Source organism: Miniopterus schreibersii (assembly GCF_964146895.1).
Source record: "Miniopterus schreibersii genome assembly, chromosome: 6".
Lineage (NCBI taxonomy): Eukaryota > Metazoa > Chordata > Mammalia > Chiroptera > Miniopteridae > Miniopterus > Miniopterus schreibersii.
The window spans coordinates 12,849,217-12,875,611 of NC_138107.1; the positions used below are offsets into that span (position 1 = coordinate 12,849,217).

The 26,395-nt window shown below is 47.9% G+C and overlaps 2 protein-coding genes across 4 annotated transcripts in view; one reads left to right on the plus strand and one right to left on the minus strand.

The window, feature by feature from the left end:
* Positions 1 to 4,749, minus strand: part of CCND3 (cyclin D3) — an 81,067-nt gene extending 76,318 nt beyond the window's left edge. Inside the window, exon 1 of one of the 3 annotated variants that reach the window (XM_081140506.1) lies at positions 4,274 to 4,749. The gene's annotated coding sequence lies outside the window, so the exon portion shown is untranslated. The remainder of the gene's footprint in view (positions 1 to 4,273) is intronic. The other 2 variants (XM_081140507.1, XM_081140508.1) reach the window with 2 other exon arrangements.
* Positions 4,750 to 5,534: 785 nt separating this feature from the next.
* On the plus strand, positions 5,535 to 26,395 carry TAF8 (TATA-box binding protein associated factor 8). The gene is made up of 9 exons (XM_081140503.1): positions 5,535 to 5,631; positions 6,417 to 6,573; positions 9,746 to 9,844; positions 10,169 to 10,231; positions 11,268 to 11,392; positions 14,595 to 14,742; positions 16,267 to 16,409; positions 23,205 to 23,344; positions 23,644 to 26,395. Exons 1-9 carry the CDS (start codon positions 5,587 to 5,589, stop codon positions 23,654 to 23,656), a joined length of 933 nt encoding a protein of 310 aa, XP_080996629.1. The 5' UTR covers positions 5,535 to 5,586; the 3' UTR covers positions 23,657 to 26,395.

A 26,395-nucleotide genomic window follows, 5' to 3' on the forward strand; every position in this document is an offset into this window, starting at 1 on the left:
AGTCTCCCTGGTGGTAGGAGCCCCTTCAAAGCCTGTGCTCTAGACTCCCTTAGACCAGGAATTGACTTCTTCAGAAGGGAATTAGGCAATTACTGGTTAGAAAGCTTCTATGCTTTTTAGAAATCTGCCTCCACCTGGCCCCTCTACCTGGGGGTTTCCAAAGGCAACATTTCAAATATCTGAACACAGCTATAATGTCCCTCCTCAAGCTTCTTCCCATCTGGCTCTGCCTTCCAGAGTTTGACCTCAAGCTTTCACCAACTATGTCTTCTTTTTTCACTCAGTTGTTCTTTTTTTTTAAAAGCCATTTTTTGAAAAGTATGTTTTTATTGATTTTTTAGAATGAGAGGAAGGGAGACAGAGAGAGGCAGAGAGAGAGAGACTGCACCGGTTGCAACCTGGGAATGCACCCTGACCAGGAATTGAACCTGTGACCTTTTGGTGCACAGGATGACCCTCAACCACCCGAGCCACACTGGCCAGGGCTGGGTTGGTCTTTTTTAATATACTAACTTCCAAGAAATCCCTTCTAATTCTATACCCAGGCCATCTCCTCCCTACACTAGCAGTAGCATTCTTTTTTTCTTTGACCTCACCTAGGACATTCTTTCCATTGCTTTTCAGAGAGAGGGGAGAGAGAGAGAAACATCAATGTGAGAGAGACACATAGATTGGTTGCCTCTCCCACTTGCTCCAACCGGGGCCGGGGAGCAATCCTACAACCAAGGTACCTGCCCTTGACTGGAGTCGAACCTGGGACTCTTCAGTCCGAGGGCCGACACTCTATCCTCTAAGCCAAATGAGCTAGAGCAGCAGCAGCATTCTTTTTTCTTTTTTTTTTCTTTTTTAAATATATCTTTATTGACCTCAGAGAGAGGAAAGGAGAGGGAGAGGGAGAGAGACAGAAGCATCAACGATGAGAGTGTGTCATTGATAGGATGCATCCTGCACGCCCCCCACTGGGGATCAAGCCGAAACCCCCGCATGTGCCCTGACCGGGAGTCGAACCGCAACCTCCTGAATCCCGGGTCATTGAGCCACGTCCGGCCGGGCGGCAGCAGCATTCTTAATACATGTTTGGGGTTCAATCTCCCTACTGTTGAGTCTGATACATTGGGGAGGGTGATGTTGGGGGAGGTGATGCTCTGTTTGGGGGTTAATTTAGACATCAAGAGCACAGGCTTTGAAATCAGAGAGCAGCGATCAAATCCGATCACTTACTAGCTGTGTGACCCTCAGGCAAGTCTCTTAAGCCTTTCTGAGTCTGTTTCCCCAACTGTAAATTGGGGATAGGGGTACTTGCTACAAGAAGTTGTGGTGAATATTAAACAAGGGAGGCAAAACATTTAGGACAGCTCCTGGCAACATCACCCAGCTCCTAAGTGGCCATTGTAACCACATTCCTCTGAGGAACGCAGGCTGCAGGGAGTGTTTTGGGGAAGAGCACGGTGAAACGGAAAAAGGAGAAAAGGAGACTTTCTGGAGTTAGGCAGCCTTTATGGACCAGCATAAATCCCAGGTGAAACCCCCAAAAATGGTTACCTTGTTCCAATACCATTTCTAGGCCTGTCTCTGGCCACGCCCTCCTGTTGTACCGGGGCAGGCCTCAACAGCTCTTTAAAACTTGGAGGTTTTAAAAGTTAAATGTCTTTGAGGGCAAGAGAAACACACCAAAATAAACACATCTACCGGCTGGGCATTGAAAGAGAAACTTGGCAGGGGCCCCAGAACTTTCCCCACCCCAACCCTCCCTAAACTTCCTCTTGCGGTTTCTCAAGAGTACAACCTGTCCTCTCTCCCCAGGCAGAAGTGTGCCTGGAACAGGGGGCTGGGGCACCCAAAGGTCCCACCGTACCCTTCTATGATGAGGGAGGGTGTATATGGTGGTGGGGGGACTGAGGAGCAGCCTGGAGGCCTGCATAGTTCTGAATGTCCACATCCTGCTTACCTGTTACCATCCCCCCAACACACACCCCTCTCTGAAAGACAGTGGTGGGGGTGGATTGACTGCAGGCAGAGAGGACAGCCTCAGGGCTTCCCCAGATCTGTGCAGGGGGCTCTTAGTGAGAAACCTAGTTTCAGAAAGGTAATGGGAAAATGGCTGGAATCCATGGAATCTCTGCCCCGTGGCCTGGTTCCTATAATGGGCCCTGTCCCAGCCTGCCTGGAGGTATGGGGACAGATCCACAGATGCACCTTTGGGATGCAGCAGCTGTGGAAAGGAGGTGAACATCTTAAGACTGCTTCCACTCCTTCGCAGTCTTCCCTACTCAGCTGCCAAAAAGGGCTGTTCCTCCTGGAATCTAGAATATGAGGGTCCCTGCTATTCTTAAAGATTCCCAACAAAAGAGGTGTATTGGTTTCCCACCTCCCAGATTCTGGCACATCACATCCATGCTGAGTTCTTTCTTGCATCAAACCTTGGTCTGTTCCTCTTGGTGAGTGAGGCTTAGGAAAAACGCGTAGTCGTGCGCGCACAGAAACACACAACCATTAGGAGAGGATACCAGTTCTGTGCAGTCACCCCAGCCCTACCAATCCTACTCCAGACCTGCTGGGGCGCCCCGTAAATGGTATCAGCACACATGCTGAGCTAACAGATTACTCTCCTCTGTATTACCCAAGACACAGAACCATGGAGTCCCTTTTGGAAACTCCTAAGCCCCTAGCTCCAGTGCACATTCTATGTGGTCAGTCAAGGAGGCAGGTTGGCCCATTGGTTAGAACAGGGCCTTCCAAGTCAAAAGACTTAAGTTTCAATCCCAGCTCTGCCGTTTCCTTCTGGTGTCCTCTTTAGGAAAATTACTTCTCTCCTACTTTGCCTGAGTTTCCTCCAGCTGCTTACCTCATAGGGACTATTCAGAGGATTAAATAAGACATTACACCTAAAACATTTAGAAGAGTACCTGACAGCTATATAAGCACGAGTTAGCATTCTGAGCCCTTGAGGGAAGGAAACAGGAAAGAGAAGGTGTGTGGGACCATGGTCATGGTCTCAAGGACCAGGCATAGTCTGGGATCCAGCTGGAATTCTCCGAGATGCCTGTGATTCTAAATTCCAGAGGGGCGAAGCTCTGCCTTCTTTACCATTCTGGCCTCCACACCTAGCCTATGAGACAGAGTATGGCCACAGAAGGCAGGTGTTGAATGAATCCATAAATTGTTGTGCCAGCCATCTCCCAAAGGAGCCTGAGAATTGAAAGAGCAGAAATGCAATGGGAGAGCCGGTTCTCTTCACCCATGTCTGGTCTCAAAGAGAACTGCAGTGGGGGGTGTAAAGCATGGATTTGTTAAAGGAAACAGCCCTAGAGTCCAGGGATGAGGAGTAGGTGCCCCAAGATTGTGTGGACTGTTGCATAACCCCCAGGTGAACACTCCCAGCTGTACCTAGCTGAGAATTTCTGAGGTTGGGGGGACCAGCCCTTTCCCTGAATTCATCCTGTTTATTACCACCTCTTCTTCATGCCTAGATAGGGGGTTAAATCTGGGTCCCCATGGTTTCCCAATGCCCACCACTGCAGTCAGGGTTCAATACAATTCTGTGTAATGAATTAAGTGCCTCCAAAGACCTCCCACCACTTCTCTCAGAACCCAACTCAAATGTCCTCTTCTCTCTGAAGCCTTCCCAGCCGCCCCAGCTCGATGCCTTATCTCTGTCATTCATGACACACACTAGCTGTAGGTTAGTAACTTCACTGCACCCTCAGCATCCAAAACAATCCCAGACACACAGTAGGTGCTCCATCACTGCTTGGAAACAAATGCGTTCATGTTCCCTAAATAACAGCAACTGCTTTCTTCAGTTATTCCTCTTGTTGACACAGAAGAGGCTAAGGCCATCATTTAGGTACCCATCAGACACCAGAGGATGAACACAGGGGTTCTTCCTTCCAATCCTGTCCCCCCTCGGCTCTGGCTGGCAGGAGAACCCGAAGGCTCCCTGCCCACACCGGTCCCGCCCTCCTACTCACCTCCCACCTCCAGCTCCGATATATGAACCACCACCACCCACCGGGCATCCAGATCGGCTTGGCAGGGGGCTGTGCCAAACAGAAAGAACTCGGGGCTTTGGTGGGGCGTCTCTGTCCTTTGCTCAGACAGTGACCTGAGCTCTGTGGGACAACCAGGAGGCGAGGAGAGCGCGGTGACCTCCTCAACCCCTCCACCTCCCACCCCCGGCCCCGGGGGTCCAGCCTGAGTTTGGAGGTCCCAGCAAAGGGGCGGGCGGGCGCTGACCCCCCACTATCGTGGCTTCTCCAGCCTTCAAGCCTACCTCCTCGGCAGGTGAGCCCCCGGAGCATCTCCGCGGCCGCAGACGCGCTCTCCCGCAGCCTCCGGCTTCTGCCGCGGGGAGGCGAGGGCCGGGGTCGCAGCCCCCGCCGCGGGGAGGGGCGGGCACCGCTCCCGGAGCCCAGACAGAATCAGTCTCCACCCCCGCAGCGAGGCGTGTTTACAAAGTCTCCGCCGGGCCGGGGCTGCGAGTTGAAAGCTGCGCAGGAAGTGGGGAAGAGGGGGCGGGGGAGACAAAGGGGGCCGGCGGCCGCGCTCCGCGAAGGTCGGGGCGCCGAGACCGGCCCCGGTGCCCTGCGGGAGGGTGCGGGGCGCCCCCCGGCGCAGGGGCGCGTCCAGGCTTCTGCCCCCAGGGCATGCGCCACTCACCCACGTGCTACCCCGGGGCGTAAACAACAGCGGGCGACGCTTCCTAACCTCCTACCTTGGTGCCTGGCACCTGGATAGACCCTTTGTATTAGCTCGTCCCCCTTCCCCCCAGCCCCGCTGCCAGTCCCACCCCGGTTTCCCAAGAGGAGACTGAGGCACAGCGAGGTCAGGTGGCGTGCCCGGAGTCCCACAGCGAAAGATGTTAGATTTAAACGACAGCGTCTGCGTCCTTCCAGGGACCCGCACAAGGAGAGTAAGGCGCGGTGCAGGCCCCAGGTGAACCTCGGTGCGGAGGGGTGGCGAGCAAATGAACAGAAAGCCCGCAGGCACCGCAGGCATCGGGGGCGAGGGGGGCCAGGGACCGAGCCTCCTGCCGCCTGCGCCTGCCGCCTGGCGCCGCGAATACCTGCGGATTAACCGAGGGCAGCAGGGTGCCCTGGAAGACCTGGACTAGGTGGTCGGTTAGGTTCCAGCTGCAAGTGGGCCATTGGCGAGTGCAGCGCAACTTAAGGTTTCCCCCAATTTCCCGCTCCAGGAGGATCACCAGGAGAGCCTAACAATACACATTCTCGGGCCCCACCCGCAGGCAGCGAGTCACCCGCACTGGGCCGGACCCAGCCAGGTGTTGCCAACAGTCACGTTTGGGGCGTTCTAGGGATGTGCTGTTTATGAGGAACGATTTCATGTGGAAAAAGGTGTGAAACTGAGGGCGCATTTTCCGGGCCAATTTCGAGGCTCACTGGGGCGCCACCAGCCCGCCGCTCACTGGAGGTCACGTGAGCTGGGTGATCAGCAGCAGCCCCCACTCGGTTGCGCTGCGGAAAACCCGGAGGGGCGCCCGCCGCCCCGCCCCCTGGCCGCCCCGCCCCACCCGGCGACTACAAATCCCATCCTGCCTTGCGCTCGCGCACGTTACGCCAGAGCAAGATGGCCGACACGATGGCCACTGCCGGGGCCGGCAGCTCCGGAACGGTAAGGGCGGGAGGCGCGGGGTCGAAGCTGAAAGAGTCTGGGCATTCTGTAACTTTCCCCTAGCCTGGACAACAAGCCCATACCCAGACATCCAGCTCCACCATGAGCTCCGAAGGCAGGAATGGTCTTTCAGGCCCTAATGCCCCCCCCTCTTTGGGACTTGGCGGCGGCCTCCTGAATTGGTGGATCTGTGTGCTGATTGGCTCGTTTCGGGGTTGGGAACCCGGAACACCTCCTGATTGGCCCGAAGAGGCCGTTTTCGCCTTCTTATTGGCCAGCCAAAGTTGGGAGGGATTTCTGTTTCAAAATATTTAGCTTTTCTACTTTCCGGTGCTGTTATCCTTTGCCCTCCTCTCCTCAGCATCAAGTGCGGTTTTAATTTCCCTTGTTAGTGAAGTGCTGTGCAAATGGGAGGAGCAAGAGAGATCACTTTTTTTCTTAGAGATAGACATAAGTTCAATCTCATCCTACGTGTTCCTTCAACTATATATTCTGATAATCTGCTAAAATAGAAAGTAAGAAACAGCCGTTTGTGTTATTAGAATTTTAAGTTTTAGGGAAGCAGAAAGGCTGCCTCCGTATATAGAGAGAGCCCCTTAGGTGCTCAATTATGACTTATTTGGCCAAGATCTATAAGTCTAAATAGCAAGGGCTATCCCATTTTCAACACTGATAAGTATTTAGCAAAAGAACGTTTGCTTGCCATTGACAGTGTGTGAACTGTGTGATTGCATCCTTGTTTAGTGGATGAAAATCTTCTCTCTTTCTGGGCTGCTGATTCACAGAGATCAGGAGGTAAACAGTCCACGAACCCCGCTGATAACTACCATCTGGCCCGGAGGCGAACCCTGCAGGTGGTTGTGAGCTCCTTGCTGACAGAGGCAGGGTTTGAGAGTGCTGAGAAAGCATCTGTGGAAACATTGACAGAGATGCTACAGAGCTGTAAGTACCAGGAAACAAAAGGCCTTCTTCAAGTTAACCGAACATCTGTGCGGTGCCCTGCGTTGTGACAGTGTTAGAGACGGTTTAAGAAAAAGAACGTCGTAAAGTGATTTACAGGCGTTAGAATCAGGTAGACCTGGGTGTAAGTCATCTCTCTTCTGCTTAACAGTCTGGATCTCCTGACTCTTATTAATTTCCTCATTTGAGAAATGAAATAATAATTTGCACCACAGGGAATTGTGGGGATAAGTGAAATGTATACGTAAATCATTCAATGCTGGGAACATTGTAAGCTCTTGACTTGTAGGTGCTATTATTGCTGTTTATGTTCTGTACTCAAAGAACTTAGAGTTTTTTTGGGGGAGTTAGGATTCATTTCTATGTAATAGATGCCACCACATGATATAATCAAATGCTGTGTTACTACAAAGATACAAAGACTAATGGTGAATAAGTTTTATAGAATGGGAAAGAAAACACTTAAAAGGAAATGTCTTAAGTGTTAGGACCCTGGAATGGTCTCACATCGGCTTTTTTGCATATACAATGTATTTCCTTGTTTGAGTCTTTTTTGGGGGTAGGATGGGATGAGAGATTAGGGTATTTACAGTGTTTTGCGGGGATCAACACCTATAAATGGAAGTGAGAGAAAGGTTTAGGCAGAGGGAGAAGTTGAACTGTAATGCAGGCCAAACAAAAAATTGGATACCTAATTGCCTATTAGGTATCCCACATCAGGTGGAAAAGGCCCTGCCTTTATACTTTGGGCTTGATCAGTCACTAAATGTGGGCTGTCCCAGGAAGGGCAAGATCTGGGGTGAGGTGGCTTCCTGACATTTGGAACTTTTACATACCAAATGTTTTCCTAAAGCAGTGCCCTCAGATTTTTCTTGGTTTTAGAACCCCTGTGGACTCTTAAATATTGAGGACCCTGTGAAGTAGTGTATACATGAGATGGAGCCATAATGTCATCGCAGGTCATATAGCCTCTGGAAAATTACATGAGAGAATGAGTGAAAAAGTCACAGAATGTCTTAATTTGATTATGAAAACAGTTTAGACCTGTGGACTTGGCAAGGGTTTTTAGGGTTATCCGTGGATTCCCAGACCACACTTTGAGAACTTTTGTCCTAAAGGAATTGACTAATAGTTCCCATTAGATTTTCCCCCTGGTAAACAGATGCTGCCCACTGCTTTCACTTGTGGAGGCTAGTATTAGTGGTTTGCAGAGGGTAGTGTGGTGAGTTGGTGATAGGCTTTTAGTTAGACACCCTCCCCTATCAAGCACTACTTACTTTTATCTTCTGAACCATTAGGCCTTTAGAACAGGGGTTCCATACCTTTTTGGATCCCTTTTATGTCTAATGAATTCTGTGGCCTTATTCCTAGAAAAGGATTTTTTGTGTGTGTGTTTAAAAATGAGCACAGCCCCCCCCCCCCCCCCACCTGGTATGGCTTAGCAGTTGAGCATCGACCTAAGATCCAGGAGATCGGGGTTTGAGTCCCGATGAAGGCACATACCTGGGTTTTGGGCTTGATCCCCAGTAGGGGGCAGGCAGGAGGCAGCCGATCAATTACTCTCATCATTGATGTTTCTATCTTTCTCTCTCCCCCTCTCTGAAATCATTAAAGACATATTTTGGCAAAAACAACAATAACAAAAACAAAACAAAACAGAAACTGAGTACAATTTCAGTTTTCATGGAACCTCCTATCCACTTCTGAAGCCCATTCATAGAGTCCAGCTTCATACCTTCTCTTTTCCCCTGAAGGACTTTAGCATGACTTTTAAATGGAGTTTCAGCTTTAGGTAGACAACACAGACAATAAGACCTTTTTTTCAGTTGCAAGATACACATAACATAAAATTTACCATTTTAACCATTTAATCTTTATTTTTATTTTTTTATTTCAGAGAGAGGAAGGGAGAGGGAGAAAGAGGTAGAAACATCAATGATGAGAGAAAGTCATTGATCTGCTGCCTCCTGCACAGCACCTGCTGCAGATCGAGCCTGCAACCCGGACATATGCCCTGAGGGGGAATCGAACCTCGACCTCTGGGTTCATAGGTCAAGGTTCAACCACTGAGCCATGCCGGCTGGGCATTTTTAAACCATTTTTAAGTGTACAATTCAGTGACATTAAATATATTCACAGTGTTATACAACCATCAACATTATCCATTTCCAGAACTTTTTCATTGTTCCAAACAGAAACTCTATACCCATAGATGACAACTCCCTATCCCCATCTTTCCCTGCCCCTGGGAATCTACTTTTTGGCTCTGAATTTTTTTTCTGTCATATAAGTAGAATCATTTGACTTTTTGTGTCTGGCTTATTTCAGTTGGCATAATGTTTTCAAGGTCCATCCATGTTGTGGCATAGATCAGTACTCCATTCCTTTCTTTTTAAAATTTATTTATTTTTTAAAATATGTTTTTAGCATTTAGAGAGAAAAGAAGGGAGAGAGAGAAAGATCGATGTCAGAGAGAAATATTAATTGGCTGCCTCCATCATGCACCCTGACAGGGGACTGAACCCACAACCCAGGTATAGGCTCTGACTGGGAATCGAACTGGGATCTCCTGGTTCATGGGTCAGTGCTCAACCACTGAGCCATGCCAGCCATGCCATTTCTGTCTTATGGCTAAGTAATATTCTGTTGTATGGCTAGACCACATTTTGTTCATCCATTTTTTTTAAATTTTTTTTAATCCTCACCTGAGGATATTTTTTCCATTGCTGTTTCAGAGAGAGCAGAAGGGAGAGAGAGGCAGACAGACAGACATGGATATGAGAGAGACACCTCAGTTGGTTGCCTCCCACATGGGTCTCAGACCGAGTCCCAAGATTGAGCCGGCAACCGAGGTACATGCCCTTGGCGGGAATCGAACCTGGGACCCTTCAGTCCTCAGGTCGACACTCTAACCACTGAGCCAAACTGGCTAGGGCCATTTATTCATCTTTTGATGACACTTGGGTTGTTTCCACGTTTAGGCTGTTGTGAATAGTGCTGCTATGAACATTGGTGTACAAGTATCTGTTTACGTCCCTGCTTTCAGTTTGTTTGAGTATATACCCAGGAGCTGAATTGCTGGCTCATGTGTTAATTCTTTGCTTAACTTTTGGGGAACTGAGAATAAGACTTTATGCCTTTGATTCTTTCCCAGACATTTCTGAAATTGGGAGGAGTGCCAAGTCCTACTGTGAGCATACAGCCAGGACCCAGCCCACACTGTCAGATATCGTGGTCACACTTGTTGAGATGGGTGAGTACAAGTTTCCAGTTCAGTGCAGCTGAGTTGGAGTTATGGGGGAGAGGGGAGTCCCCAGGAGTCAGCCACATCTGCTGAGTGTTTTTGAATTCCATCATGGTTCTTCTGGTCTGCTTTTAGCTTGAGTGGGTTATCAATAGAGGGTTCCTCTGAACCCATTTAAGAGACCTCCTAACTCCCTGGTGGGGGATTCTGCTGGAGTTTCTTTTCAGTGGCAGCAAGACGCTTGAGTTGGGATTTTAAGCTACTTCAACACAATATTACTCTCCCTTCCATGTTCAGTATCTGGGCAGTGACTTTTGTTTTCCTCTTTCTTAGGTTTCAATGTGGACACTCTCCCTGCTTATGCAAAACGGTCTCAGAGGATGGTCATCACTGCCCGTGAGTGTTGCACTGAGGTTCTCAGTAAGCGCTCAGTTAATGCTTGTGGCATGAATTAATTGAGTATGGCAGGCTCCCTTCCATTATTTGGGGCTACCTATAATATAATCTTTGTTTGCGCTAATGGAACAGGGATGTGACATTCAGTCACCAGAAAGGAAAACTGTCTCTGAGATATTGCTGTGGTTCTTGTGCTTTAGCCCCAGAAGGGCAACTGATGCGTCTTGAAAAATGCTAAAGCTCTAGTTCTTATTAGATCAAGGGTCAGTAAACTATGGTCTATAGGCCTGATGTGGCCCACCACCTGTTTTTGTAAATAAAGTTTTATTGGAACAGAGCCATGTGTACTTATCTTTGGTTGCTTTTTTGCTATGATGGCAAAGTTGAACAGTTGTGACAGACTGTATGGCTTGTAAAACCTAAAATATTTACTCTCTGTCTTTTTACACAAAAACTTTGATGGCCAGTGCCTTAGAGAGAAACTGACTGCCGTACTCTGAGTTGGGAGTAACTAATGTGGGCTGGTAGGACCTGGGGAGACTTTGCTAGATTTTTTTTTTCATCACTTTTTTCTAGCTGGTATCTTTTGAAAAGCTTCCCTCTCACGTAGCAGTAGAAGGTGCCATTTTTAATCCCCTGTTGTTGTCATTAGCCCACACTTACTTACCCTGGAGTAGTATATGTCTTTGTTATCCAGGTTCTATGGGAAGAGAATTAGTTCATCTAACATCTTAGTCACTCAGCAGCCTCAGCATGTTCTTTTGTGACATGGATGTTGTCACAGCCACCCACTCACCTGCCTAAGAGGCATGCAGGCTGATTGTTAAAGATGGGAGTATCACCCAAGGTCATTTAGCAGAGCTGGGCATGTGGGGGTGGCCTGAGATCCCTAAGTCCTTAAAAGGCCTTTTTAAAATAGAATACAAAGTGCCTGTTCAGAACATTGAAATCCAGTGTTTACTTTGAGAAAAGGAGGGTTTGGGTAGAGACCCAAGCCCTTGGGTGGAGGAGTAACCAGTTGTGACTTCTGTTGCAGCTCCAGTGACCAATCAGCCAGTGACCCCCAAGGCCCTCACTGCAGGGCAGAACCGACCCCACCCGCCGCATATCCCCAGCCATTTTCCTGAGTTCCCCGACCCCCATACCTACATCAAAACTCCGGTGAGTGACAAGGCCGTGATGTTGGCTGTGACTGATACAAAGCAGTCAATTCCTACTGACTGTTGGACCAAAAGTTTCTTAGTAAAATGTGGGCTCAGAACTCAGAATGTCATCTGGCCGGCATGGCTCAGAGGTTGAGCATCGAACTATGATTCAAGAGATTGAGGTTTGATTCCTGGTCAGGGCACATGCCTGGGTTGTGGGCTCAATCCCCAGTCGGGGATGTGCAGTTGACAGCCAGTTAATGACTCTCCCTCATCATTGATGTTTCTATCTCTCTCCCCCTCTCCCTTCTTCTCTCTGAAATCAATTAAAAAAAACACATTTAAAAAAAACTCAGAATGTCTTTGTTTTGTTTTGTTTTGTTTTGCTGTTAATCCTTACCTGAGGATATTTTTTCCATTGATTTTTTAGAGAGTGGGGTGGGGGGAGAGAGAAAGAAACATGTTTCTATCTAGAAACATCAATGTGAGAGAGAGACATCAATTGGTTGCCTCCTGCACACACCTCAACTGGAACGAACCTGCAACTCATGTACATGTCCTTGATTGGGAATCAAACCCTCAGCCCTTGTGTTCACAGGCCAGTGCTCAACCACTGAACCACACCAGCCAGGGAGAGAATGTCTTTTCTTATTGATAAGCAATTTGGCAAAGGAGAATTATGTTCTCCAGTTGGCTGGCAAAAATATAGTTAACAAATTGAAGCCTCTGCAGTTTTGCCTGTCCCACCAAAACATAAAAGGACCTAGCCACCCACCTAGAGATAGAATGGAAGGTTATTCTACAGAATGTTAATACTAATTCTCAGTGGGTCATAGGTAACTTGCTGTCTTATATATGCTTTGCTGGGTTTTCCAAATTTTCCATAGAAAAAGAGTTAATTTTGAAATCAGGGAGAAAAGCTTGTTTAAAACATACTTGGTGATAACATGAAAATGAAACTTATTGTAACTGAGTTCTGGGTCTAATTGAGGACAAATCGAGTTGTCTTCCTGGTTCAGGCGTGTTCTTTGCCAGATGAGCACTTTTACCTTCCTTTGGAAAGGGTGCGGTGTGCAGAGGAGTTCCCACACACTTCCTTTGTCCCCGCCTCCACACCATATGCAGGCGGGCAGGGCTCGACCTCCAGGGCATGTCTCCACACAGGATACCAGGGGAAGGAATAGATAGTCACCTACCATTGCAATGGAGCCACTGGCCTTGACCTATAGTCTCTGTATTAGTGTCCGAGAGCTGCCATAACAAAGTGCCACAAACTAGGTGGCTTAGAACAGCAGAAATATATTGTCTTACAGTTCTGGAGGATACATGTTCAAAATCAAGGTGTTGCCAGGGCCACGCTCTCTCTGAAACCTGTAGGAGAATCTTGCCTTGCGTGGCCTCTAGTGGTTTGTAGGCACTCTGTGGGCATTGCTTCGATTATAGCTGCAACACATGTATTCACATGGTGGTCTGTCTGTCTCTGTCTTCACATGGCCATTTTCTTTCTTTTTTTGTTAATCCTCACCCAAGGATATTTTTTTCCATTTATTTTTAGAGACATTGGGAGGGATGGAGTGGGGGGAGAGAGAGAGAGAGAGAGAGGAAGAGAGAAAGGGAGGGAGGGAGGGAGAGAGAGAGAGAGAGAGAGAGACAGACATCGATGTATCTAAGCGAGACACATTCATTGGTTGCCTCCTGCATGCACCCCCAACTGGGGCCGGGGATCAAACCTGCAACTCAGGTATGTGACCTTGACCAGGAATCAAACCTGCAACCCTTCAGCATGCAGGCCAACACTCCAAACTGAGCACACCAACCAGGGCACATAGCCATTTTCTTGCAAGGGCATCAGTTGTATTGGAGCAGGGTACCACCCTATTTTCTGACCTCTTCTTAACTGATCACATCTGCAACAGCCCTATTTCCAAATGAGATCATATTCTGAGATGCTGGGGGTTAAGACTTCAACATATTTTTTAGGGGACACAATTCAGATGAGATCAGACCCATTCAGGGTGGTATGGCCGTACACTGGGGGACACAATTCAACCCATAACTGTCTCTAACTCTTTTGTAGTATACTTCTGTCTGTAAAAATGTTAAGCACATACTCCAATAAACATTCATTCTACATGAATATTATAATGTAATACTTTACTAAAATGATGGGCATTAAAAGATAATCTGACCCTTATTAAAGGTTCAGGAAACCTGTTTGTTTCTTTTTAGTGGAACCGTGTGATGTCCTCTGCTTTTTAGGTTTTGAAATCTTGTGGTAATATGTAGTGGAATAAGTTAGAGGTCTGATTCTAAGATCAGCTTATTTTAATACTTTAACAGCTCTCATGTTTGTAACAAGTATGTTCAAAATCTAGTCAAATTCTTCATTTTGGGGTGATTTTAAATATGTCAGAAAAATCCTGTTTCTGTGTTTAAGAGTGGATATGGGAACCATATATAGGCCACATACTTGAATTAACATTGACAACAGTGGAAATGTTTTCAAGTGCCTCCTTTAAAAATCCCATCTCAATACCACAAAGAATAGTTAGTTACTTTTTGGTCGTTGTTACAATGACCTGTACCATTACAATATAAAGTGTTTTGGCCAACTTCTTGTTCTGATTCGACCTCAGTGATTTTTCACATCACGCCGCAATTGCCAAAGAGCTCAGAATTCGGAGCAGGAGGAGTGGCAGGCCTGCCATTTCTTATTCACTTGCACTTACATTGATAACAGTCTGTTTTTCTTTGAGAGAGTCTTTTGGGACAACATGTCCATTTTGTGAAGGTTGGTTTGAGAAAACAAGATTGTACAATCCACAAATCCACTTAAGCAGCCACTTGCGTACTGCAAGATGTCACATCACACTGATGGAACCAGTGGTCCCTGTCAGGGCTTCGTGGGGGAGTCCTACCCTTCCTTCAGGATGCTTCTCTTACACCTGAGGCCAGCTGTCACAGGAGCTAAATGAAGGCCTGGGGTCAATGTATAGTAAATATTTGTATGTTTCTTAATTTTTCAGATGAAAAATAAATATTAGTGATAGTTCTATCAATTTCTTTCTACCCTTCCATCGCCCTTTGGGGACCTCTGCTCTAAATGATGGTAGTGGGTCATTTAAAGGGTAGAAGGATATAGAAACAGCAAAGCAGGACCCCGAGGAGAGCAGAGTAACCCATTGGTTTTACTCTAGTGTCTTTGCTGTTCTTTGTAGACGTACCGCGAGCCTGTGTCCGACTACCAGGTCCTGCGGGAGAAGGCAGCATCCCAGAGACGTGACGTGGAGCGGGCACTCACTCGCTTTATGGCCAAGACTGGCGAGACCCAGAGTCTTTTCAAAGATGACGTCAGCACGTTTCCATGTGAGTCTGTCCCTCTGTGGAGCCTGTCTTGTCATTTGATACAATCACAGATCTTCCCTTACTCTCAGCACCATTAGGAAGAAACTAATAAGCATTGTCCTCATCTTGGGTGTTTCTCGCTCTTCAGATTTCTGGCTCCTTTTCCCAGGTCTTAGGGCCTGGTGACTGAGTGGTAATGGCCTCTGTTGGGATTGGCCGCTTGAGGTACACAGAGTTTAGGTCTCCACGGCGGTGACTGGGCCCTGGGCGTCAGACTCATGCAGCAGGGTGGCAGCCCTGGTAGTAGAAGGGATGGTGGCATCAGGGGCAGGACAGTTACAGACCCTGCCGGGCTTTGCCCTTCCCTGTGTCCTCGCACAGGTACCCGCTCACTTAATTTCTCATCTGGGCACTACCATATCACCAAGTCGCTTCACCTCCATAGGTCGACGGTTTTCCAAAGGTGAATTCATTCAGTCAGCGAGTGCTCACTGTGTGCCTGGCTCTAAAATCTTTTTATTTTAATTTTAATATCTTTATTGATTTCAGAGAGAGAGAGAGATAGAAACATCAATGATGAGAGAGTCGTTATTGATCGGCTGCATCCTGCACTGGGGCATGTGCCCTGACTGGGAATCGAACCACGATCTCCTGGATCCTAAGTAGATGCTCAACCACTGAGCCACGTCCGACTGGGCTGGGCCTGAAATCTTAGCAGCTAAGTTACTAAGTGCCAGATGCAGGGCTAATCATTTCCCCTAAATCATCTCATTAAATCCTCTGGGGAGCCTATGAGTTAGGAGCTGTTATTACCACCATTACAGGAAGCCGAGGCTTATAAAGAGGAGAAAGGAAATAACTTGCCCAGAGTCACACAGCTAGTAGCTTTCAAACTTAGACTCACCTGATGATCACATTCTACTATAGAGACATTCATTCATTCATTCATTCATTCATTCATTCATTCATTCATTCATTTATCTTACCAACGATTTCTTCTCATCCTCAGTGCTTTTTGGAAGAACAAAAATGCTCATTTACCTGCAGTGCCCTCTAGCTCAGTGGATACACTTACATTCAAGTCCAGTGTTTGGACTTGAATCCTTCAGGCTGATGGGATCAACTTCTCTGCTCTAGAAATGAGGCTTAGAGGACTTCACTGTGTATAAAATCACTAAGCTGGTGCTTTGCTAGGACTCAGCCCCAGTTCTGTTGTACGTGGGAAAAGTGGCCTCTGAAGTTATACCGCTCAAGTTCAGATCTCACTCAGCCACTTTCTGTGTGCTGGAGAAGTCACTTAACCTCTCTGTGTCGCAGTTCCCTTATCTGTAAAATGGGTTGGTAATTGTACTTAGCTGTTACAGTCACGGTGAGTATTAAGATAGTACGTGTAAAGCCTGTAGGACATGGCCTGGCCCACGGTAAGTGCTCAGAGTGTGTCAGCCATTATTGTCATTTGATGCTGCTCGCTGACCTGTTGTGAGGTCTTAGGCCAGCTGCAAGGACTCCATGACAGTGGAATTGTACTCTCTTCCGATCCCACAGTGATTGCTGCCAGACCTTTCACCATCCCCTATCTGACAGCTCTTCTTCCATCTGAACTGGAGATGCAACAAATGGAAGAGACGGATTCCTCGGAGCAGGATGAGCAGACCGACACAGAGAACCTCCCTCTTCATATCAGCACGGTGGGTCCTGCCTTCTGCCTCCTTCAGAGTAACCCTCAAACTAGCCCACACTGCCCTAGCCTGTCACCCTGGGATTGGACAAGACCTACCCCAGGTCTCTACCTTTCCGTTAGGGACTTGCATGATGAGCTGAGTGTGGTATGATCTCTAGCTCGAGAGGCAAGTCTGTGTCCTGAGGATTCATTCATTCATTCAATATTGAATGAGCGCCTGCCAGAGCCAGGCTCAGTTCCAGGTGCTGGGGAATTAGTAGGAAACAAAACCAACAAAATGTCCTGCCCTCATGGAGCTAAGGTATGAAGTGATAAATTAGGAGATGGGAAGTAGCTATGGGCATGGGGGAATGTGGTACTAGGATGACTAAGGTGACATTTGAGTAAAGGCCTGAAGGGAACAAAGCTTACACATATCTGGGGATTAGAGCATTCCTCATAGAGGGAACAGCAGACGCAAAGGCCCTGAGGTGGGAACTGTTGTGTTGAAGAACAGCAACTCCATCAGGATGGCCAGAGTGTCATGAACAGGGGGGAGAGTAGGATGGGATGAGGTCAGAGAACTCATGGGGGTTCAGATTTTAAAGGCTATGTTAAACATGTGGGCTTTTCCTCAGTCAGATGGGAGCAATGGGAAATGCTGAGCAGAGGAGGGCCAGGAGCTGATGTGGGTTTGTTAACAGCGTCAGTCAGGTTGCTGTGTTGAGAGTAGACTAGAAAGTAAGGGTAGAAGCAGAGACCAGTTAGAAGGCTCTTGCATCCTGGCTGGCGTGGCTCAACAGTTGTACATCGACCTAGGATCCAGGAGATCGCAGTTCGATTCCCGGTCAGGGCACATGCCTGGGTGCAGGCTTTATCCCCAGTCAGGGGCATGCAGGAGGCAGCCAATCAATGACTCTCTCATCTTTGATGTTTCTATCTGTCTCTCTCTCCCTCTCCCTTCCTCTCTGAAATCAATAAAGACATATTAAAGAAGAAAATAAAGAAGGCTCTTGTAATAAGCTGAGAGATGGTGGTAGAAGCAAAGATAATGACATATGGTCAGATAAATTATTGCTTAAATTCTAGATTATTTTCAGAGTAGAGCCAGCTGATGGAGTGGGTATGAGATGTGAGAGGAGAGAGTCAAAGATAAATTCAAGGTTTTTTGCTTGAACAACAGGAAAGATGGAGTTGCCTTCAACCATGGTAGGGAAGACTTGAGTGGAACAGTTGTCTGTCTGTGGGGGAAGCCAGGAGTTCAGGTTTAGACAAGGGAAGTTTGAGATGCTTATTAGACATCCAGATGGTGATGTCAGGTAGAGAGATGGATGTATAAATTGGAATTTGAGGAGCTGTTAGAGCTATAGATGCAAATTTGGGAGTCATCAGTGTGTAAGTAGTGTTTAAAACCATGAGACTTAGATGAGCTTCTGGGGAGTGAGTGAACATAAAAAAGAGAAGAGATACAAGGACTGAGCCCTGGGGCTTCCCACTGTTCAGATAAGGTGGAGAAGGCACAGCTGGAGGGTGCAGTGTCCTGGAGGCCAAGGAAAGAAAGTATTTCTAGGAGAAAAGAGGGATCACCTGCCAAAAGCCTCCGTTAGTTTCAGTAGTACAAGGACTGAGAATTTGTCCATTAGATTTGGTGATGTGAGTGTGATTTTTGAGCTCAACAAGAGCAAGTTCAGTAAGAATGAGAGCAAGGGCCTGCGGTGAAATCAGGGAGATGGGGAAAGAGAAATTGACATCTGTGAGTATAGACTTGCGCTGTCCGTTACAGCAGCCACTAACCACATGTAGCTGTTTAAACTAAAAATTTAGTTTTTTTGGTTACACTAGCCATGTTATAATAGCCACATATGTATAGTGGCTACCATACTAGGCAGTGTAGATACCAACATTTATATCATTGCAGAAAGTGCCATTGGATAGCACTTATATAGGCAATTGTTTCAAGGGGTCTTGCAGTAAAGGGAAAGAGAGAAATGGAATGGTAACTAAAGGAAAAATTAAGGAGTTAAAAGAGGTAGTTTTCGTTTTTAAGGTAAAAGAAACCCTGATGTTTGTATGCTGACAGGAGTGATCTGGTAGAGAGGGAAAATGGGTGCAGGAGAAACATTTTGGAATGATGTTCTTTGGTTGGTGACAGGCCATGGGATCTAGTGCCCAAGTGGAGGGGTTAGCCTTGTTCTGGACATTTCATACCCAGGATAGAGATAAAGTGTGTGAGTACAAAGGAAAGGCAGTGAGGAGACGTGCTCATCGCAACTTGTGGGTGTTCTTTTCTGATCGGTTGTTGTGCTTGGCAAGAGAAAGGATAAGACTCCACTCTCGTTCCTGCATTTGGGAGAAAGTGAAGGAGATCGCACATCTGCTGAAAGCTCCGATGCCTTTAAGGCTTATAGGACCCTTGTAGTCAGGTTACCGTGCTCAACCATTTTTAAGATTGGCCCTGGCTTTTAAGCAACCGATGCCTTAGTGGCTGATGTTGGGCCGAGTGTTCCTGTGCTCTCTAGGTGCCGTGCACCAGTGGCAGCCAGCAGCTCCGGCTGGAGGTGGAGAGTGCCAGTGCTGTGTCTGTTTGCTGAAGCTCGTCCTTGCTTGAACACATGTCTCTTTAATGTAAAGTGATTGCCTTCAGAATTAGGGCTGCGAGCGAGCCCGCAGCTTTACACAAAGCAGAGGAACTCCTTATTCTACACTCCTGATGCGGAGTCAGTTAACTTGGAGTGAGATAGGGTGATTGGGGGGGTCGACTAAGGTGACATTCACCTTATGAGAAGGCAGAATCTTCTAAGCAAACGTTCACTGTCCCTTTGTAAGTACAAAGCAGTTAGAGGGCTTTCGGATGTGTTGTCTGACGCTTCAGGTAATGACATAGGTGAGGTCATGGCGGTGAGGGAATCGAGGCTGACAGAATGCCAGGAGCGGCCTGCCTGCGCTCTCCTGGACACCGGGAGGCCAGGCCAGACGGCAAAGAGTAACTGGCCTGGCTTTAAATCTAGACCTTGCTACTTTCCAGATACATTACCCAGCACCTGAGTCTGTTTCGTCACAAGTACAAACAGCAGTAGCAGCACCTACCTCAAGGGGAAGCGGGAGCCTGAGATAAGATGAGCTCACATATCAGGTGCCTGGCACATGGCAGCTCCCAGCCCAGTTGCTCCCTCCCCTGCAGCTTTGGGCTGTACAGCCACATGCTGTTCTGTCAAAAGTAAATGAAAAGACTTTGAGAAAAGGACTCTAGCAACAAATTTGTATACAATTGATTGGATTTGTTTTTTTGTTGGACTGGCAAACAGAATCATGGGTTTCGAAATTCAGAATGTACAGAAAGATGTATGGTGACAGTTCTTTCTCTCCTCGTTCCGTTACCCACTTTCCCATCTACAGAGCAACCAGTCACCAGTCTCTTCCTTATGTGTCCTTCAAGAGACATAATTTGTTATTGTTTTAAACACAAACAGCAAGCCACAAATGGCTTTGCCCTTGCTGTTTGCCCTCACTGATACAGCTTGGCGGTCATTCCGTGTCTGTATGAAGGAGGGTCTTCATCCCCCCCACTCAGCCTCGTCATGTTCGAGGGACACAACAAATGAATTTTCCCAGTGCCCTGTGGACATTTGGGTGATTTGCGATCTTTTGCATTTACACACATCGCTACAGTTTTAAATAACTGGTATTTTAGATTATTCTTTTATCTGTCCATGGCAACATATCTGGAGGAGGACTGTTGCTACATAGTTTTTCCTTAACCTGGTCTGGTTTCCCCATCTACTTGAACATAAAGGGACTATTTGTTTTAAATTCTTGTGTAACAGAATCCGTTTTCTCTTCCATTTGAACCAGCTGCCTTCTGTAGGTAATCCCAGTGTCTAAGCTTTTGCTCTTTTATGAGCACCGTGCAAGTCATTTCTTCATTTAGTACTTGGTGGTATGTGCCAGATACTGTTCAGAGTGCTTGGGACACATCTGTAAGCAAAACAAAGAAAACATCTGCCTTTCAGGAGCCTGCGTGCTGGCAGCGGGAGAGCGACAGTAGACGGAATGTACCAGCAAATCCTTACGTAGTCTCTTAAAGATTAAAGTGCCGTTGGGGGCAGGGAGGGCCTGTCCAGGTGAAGCGTGGAGGTTTCTGTTTTAAATAGGGTGCTCAGGGTAGACAGCACTGAGAAGGTGACTGAGCAGCTCAGGGGGGTTGAGGGAGTAAGCCATGTGGATATCTGCGGGAGAATGTTCTGGAAAGGGAACAGCCCGCGCAGAGGCCCTGAGGAATGCATGAAGGTGAGTGTGAGCATGGCTGAGGAAGGCCGAGAGGGAGAGGACGGGGCCACACCAGGTAGGACCTTGCAGGCAGTTTTAAGACTGGCTTTTAACTGGGTGAAATGGGAGTGGTGGGAGGCATGGCACAGAGGAGGGCTATGTCTGAATGAACTTCTTCCAGGATCGGTGGCTGCTGTGAGGAGAAGGGACTGCAGCCAGGGCAGGCAGAGAGCAGACTGTGGAGGGAGATCAGTTAGGAAGCATTTGCGGTAGTCTAGGCGAGAGCCAGTGGTGGGTTCTGCCAGGATGGTCACATAGGGACACTGGAAATGGTCAGATTCTGCCTGTATTTTGAAGGTAAGGCCAAGAAGTTTTTCTGACAGACTGATGTGGGATGTCAGAGAAAGAAAGGAAGCAAGAGTGAGGAGTTGGGCTTGAACAACTGAAAGGCTTGAGTTGCCATCGCTGGAGGCCAGGAGGACTGCAAGAAGGGCTCTTTGCGCCTGGGGAAGGTCCGGGGTTCAGTTTTAGGCACACTAAGTTTGAGGTGCCTACCTGACACCCAATTGGAGATGTTGAGTGGCTGTGGCTGTGTGAGTCTGGGGGTCAGGAGGGAGGTGAGGGCTGCAGAGGCATGTGAGAGTCTTTGGTGTGGACATGGCACTGAAGCTGTGGGACTGGGTGCGGTTATGTGCTCCCCTGGCCCAGGTGAGGCTCGTTAGCAGGCACACATTGCCTGAGTCTCGCCTTTCCAGGCTTCAGGATTTCTTGACTGACTCTTCTGCCTAGGTTTTTTACAAATCTCAGTGGGTTTAGTACTTGACTTCCTGTATCTCCTCCTATTCCTCCCCATCTCAGGCTGCCTCTCCCTGAGGGAGGCAGGGAGGTGGCATTTCCAGAAGCTCTGCTTGGGAGAAGAGAGGCTGATGTCCCATGACTGGGACCCACGTCCTGGGACCCACATCCTGGCCTTGTGAGACACAGTGAGCCAGTGGAGGCAGCTTCAGTGCCCTCCAGCAGAGGTCGCAAGGCTGGCTTCTCTGCACCCCTGTCACATCCATCCTTATTTCAGGAAACCCTTAAGGCACAGTTGAAGTGAAGTTCTAGTAACTCCAAAGATACGGTGTTGACATAGAGAACTGGTAAGAGATGGGTAGGGGGTGGTTAGTAAATTAATCTGTAAAGAACTTTAGAAAGGTTAGGGGAGCCAAGGTAGGTGTGGTGGTGGTGGTCAGACTTTATGTCTGGCAGGAGCTAGGTTGATCTTGAGAACTCACTTTCAGGAGAGCCTCCAGAAGATCCGCAGTGGCTCTAAGTCACCTTATGGTCCTGCTGGATCAGGTGTTAGAGAGGAAAGGCACAGGGATCTTGCATGGAACTGGGTCTTTGGGAGAACACAGTGGAAGGGACAGTGTGAGAATGTGCAGCAGAACCCAGAAGTGATCCAGTCTCTTCAGGTTCATGGAGCCTGAGACCGTTGCCTGCCTGCTGGGCCAGCAGTCTCTGTGGCAGAGCCTGCCGTTCATTTCATGCCATCCAATCGCAGTGTCCTCTGCCCTGCTGTCTCTTGTCAGTAGTCTCCTGCTGGAGGCCAGGTCCTCTTTTGCCTCAAGTTACAGAACAGGAATCTCAGTGACAGAACCCTTGACCTGTCACCAGGGGACACAACCCTACCAGCTGCTCTGGTCACTTACAGTCACTTAGGAATGAACTTCTAGGTCAAGTTCTTCATGTGATTTTGTCCCTTCCCCCTGCTCTACTTATTTTATAGAACTTGGGAATTAGAAGAGTATAAATAAGGAAAGGAGAATCAATTGCCCATATTCTCAGAATCAGTTTTTAAAATTTCAGCATACTACTTTTTTCTTTGTGATTTAAAAAAAATTCTAATTGGGGTCATATTGAATATATGTAAATTTCTGAACTTTTCTGAAAAATCGCTGTCTTCAAAAACCAAACTGTGACAGACCTGACCCCCAGGTCACCAGTGGGATTCTGGATCACGTTCCCGTGCTGGTGCCAGCACGCTCTGCTTTCCTTGGTGGGAACCCTCGGGGCTCAAGAAGTTTCTGACCTCTGCTGCAATATGATCATTGGTACCATGTTGCAAGTATCAGATATTTGAGAATTTGGGGGGACATCTCATGCTTTACATTAGCTTTGGTTTAGGAGAGGCCCTCCGCATATGACTGCTCTGACCCTGTCTCAGTCCTGCAAAGCGTGGAGGCTCACTTCCCTTTTTCTTCATCTCCCCGCAGGTTGGGCTTTCTTCTTGAGCACCTGAATTTTAGCCCCTGCCCCCCTGCCCCTCCCAGGTCTCTGTTCTTTCTAACTCATGCTTTGTGTTCTGTGTTCCACTATGTCGGAGCTGTTGGTCTCACCTTCCTCTGAGCCAGCGCTGCCTGGGCCTCATTTCATCTGAGGCACTTTAGAAAGAAGGTGGTCCCCGAGCTTCCAGTTTCTCCCTGAAAGGGAATCTAATAGCAATTCTTGCTGTGGGCATGATCTCTTTCCTTATGCCATTGGTGTTTTGCTTTATTTCGGCTTTTGCTCAAAGGATGACTCTGGCGCCGAGAAGGAGAACGCCTCTGTCCTGCAGCAGAACCCCTCCTTGTCGGGGAGCCGGAACGGGGAGGAGAACCTCATCGACAACCCCTACCTGCGCCCCGTGAAGAAACCCAAGATCCGCAGGAAGAAGTGAGTTGGAGGCTGGGTGCAGAGAGGCTCTCTGGCCAACTGAGGTGGTCTTCTCTGCTTCACAGCAGAAAATAGAGGCCACCAGTGGGCCTGCACCTCGGGGAAAGCTACTCTGGTGAGAGAAAATGCTCTCCCTTTTTCTTTCCTTACTCGTCTCCTGCATGTACCTCTCGTTGCATAGAGGTTGAGCTTCCTGCAGCCCCAGGACCAACCCTCACAGCCTTGGAGTCATTGCCTCTTAGAAGGAAAGCAGGTGGGGCCCCCACCAGGCAGTCTCCATGGATTCCTCTTCTTTCTAGGTCCCTCTCGTGAGCTGAGAAGGAAGCCAGCCTTGTACAGAGATGCGGACACCACTCTCCTGGGGGAGTTAAAGCCACGCGCAGGAAGCAGAGAGGGTGGCCTCCCATGGTCCAGCCGAGGCTGCTGGGGTGTGACCGGGCATGATTTGAATAGTGAACTCTGTATTAAGATTTCTTATTTTCACTGGATGTTTGGGTTGAGGAAGATATGATATGATGGTAATAACGAGGCTTTCTTAATCAACCAGGCCCTACTGTGGGAGCAGCCGGTGACTTCATTTATTATCATAGGACCTGATCCCTTTGCAACCTGAAAGACCAGGGAAGGCGGCAGGAAAGAAGGGGTTCGGTGCCTTCTTTGCTTACTGCCAGGAAGACTGTTTGCCTAGTTTCTGTTTCAGGCTATCCAGGCCCCTTGATTGACTCACAAGCTGTACACCAGTTTATCGTCCTGGAACTCCATTCTTACTTCCCTCCTCACCTGTGCTCCAAGTACCCTGTTTAGCTGACCCAGGGCGCCTTTGCCTTCCAACTGTCACTCCTTGACCTGGGCCAGCAGGAGTCAGGAGGTGTGAGCAGGATCACGCGGAGGAGGGTGATGCATAACAGCGCCCAGTTCTTTCATTGCATTTGGTGAACTCCCCCTACATTGAAGCAACACTCTCTCCTGAAAGATTGGCATTTATTGTCCCTCTGTGGAATGTGTGCTTGGGGACTACCGAGTCCTGTGCCATCCCAGGAAGAGAGTTTTCTCTGCCAAGAGCCTCTGCAGTGATACATTATGCTGTGACTTGCTGGAGGAATCCGATTTTACACAACAGGAAAGGGGTTGGATGGGGGTGGGGTGAGATCTTGGGGGCTGATTGGCCTTGTTTTCTGAGCGCTGAGATGCCTGGTCAGCCTGCTGGAAGCCGGCACAGACGGAAAGGGAAAGCCATGGTCCCGCCTTATGGCGGAAGTGGGCTGAGAGGAGCCGGCAGCCCAGGCCAAGGTGTTCAAGAAGCAGGTCTGCATCTGTTCAGCCTCTTTGTGGCCTGGGGAAAGATTTCATCCTTCCTGTACCCTAAAGATCAAAGCACAAGTGTTTGAGGAAGATGCTGGGCAAGCTGATACCCTTCAGCTGGTATCCGAAAGAAGAGATTTAAAAACCAGGCCTAAGGAAGAAAAATGCCAGTGACACCTGGAAGTTAGCGTGGGACAAATGAGTTCCCTGGGTTAGCACCCTAAGTCCATATTGAACTATTCTCGTACTCGGCTTCCACAGTCATCTTTTTTTCTTTTAAAAAAAATGTTTTTTATTGATTTTTGTTGTTGTTACAGAGGAAGGGAGAAGGGGAGAGAGAGAGAGAGAGAAACATTGATGAGAGAAACATGAATCAGCTGCCTCCTGCATGCCCCCTGCTGAGAATCAAGCTCACAACCTGGGCGTGTACCCTGACTGGAAATCGAACCAGCGACCTCTTGGTGCACAGGACAACTCTCAACCGACTGAGCCACATCAGCTGGGCCCACAGTCATCTCAACCTATGAACTTGGTGAACTTGAAAATTCAAAAACTTGGTGACTTGATGGCAGCTCCCCATCTGTCTGGCCTCAGTGTTCTCTAGGGTACCCCATCCGTCACCCAGAAGGAAAGAGTTGCTTGTCAGTAACTGAAGAAGGGATCTCAGTGAGAAAAGTGGACTCCCCAGCTCTGGGCCAAATAAGAGTTTTTCAGGTTTGTGGTGACCTGAAACTCTTCCAGTTGAAAGCAGTCCTGTGGGCCTTTGCCAGCCCCTGGAGTTTGTGATTCAGCTGTTGCTGATTCTTGGCCTGTTGACTTTGACTCCAGTCCTGAGTGAGTCGTGGCTGAGGCAGGAGGAAACCTTGCCGACTTGCTGTCTTCGGCTCTCGGGAGCAGTCATCCCAGTCAGTATGTCTGCAGTTCCTCTGTTGCTGTTGGCACCCAAAGCTCACACCTGTTGAGTGCCGTACTCAGAGAGGAGGGAGGATTTGGAAGAGGCGCCATTTCTGCTGCCAGATGTCAGAGGCTGTGCTGCTGATTATGTTCTGCATGAGACAGTGGGAGATGGTGGGACAACTTGAGATAGTGTTGTGTAAGAACTGTGCATACTTCTCAATGTAGATTTACAAATTTCTATTTTTTATAATTTGCAGGGAATTCTTGGAGGAAGTAAGTAGTAAGCAAGCCAGATTAAGAGTGTGATTTGTGAAGTCTTAATAAAAGGTCACAAGAAAAACTTCATAAATGAAACAGAATTTTATAAGCTTTGAACTTAATTTGTATTCAGAGGTCATAGCAATGAAAACAGATAAGTGAGGCTTAGCCCTTCTGTTGACTAGGGACCGCTGAGAACTATCTAAAACTTTATTTTGGAAATTTTCAAACCCCAAATTAGAGGAAAGTATATATATATATTTTCCTTATATATCATATACATGTACCTTTCCCCCAGACCCCCCAGCGGTAGCATCTTGTATAAATGCAATTATCAAACCCAGGAAACTGACGGTATAATCCGCAGAGCTTATTCAGATTTCACCATTTCCCCTGTGTATGTGTAATTTGATGCAGTTTTGTCATGTGTAGATTCAGGTAGCCACCCACAGTCAAGGTACAGAACATGTCAGTCACCACACCCACCTCCTTCCCCACTGTTAATGCCTGACAACCACTGCTCTGTTCTCCACCTCTATAATTTTATTTTTTAAATGTTATGTAAATGGCATAATAAAGTTTGTAATCTTTTGA

What these genes read in the sequence shown, in the direction of transcription:
- TAF8 (XM_081140503.1), top strand. Translation starts at nt 5,587, where the DNA reads ATGGCCGACACGATGGCCACTGCCGGGGCCGGCAGCTCCGGAACG. An exon ending in GAGGATGGTCATCACTGCCC is followed by an intron (nt 10,232 to 11,267) that starts GTGAGTGTTGCA and finishes CTTCTGTTGCAG; the next exon opens with CTCCAGTGACCAATCAGCCA. An exon ending in TCCCTCTTCATATCAGCACG is followed by an intron (nt 16,410 to 23,204) that starts GTGGGTCCTGCC and finishes TTTTGCTCAAAG; the next exon opens with GATGACTCTGGCGCCGAGAA.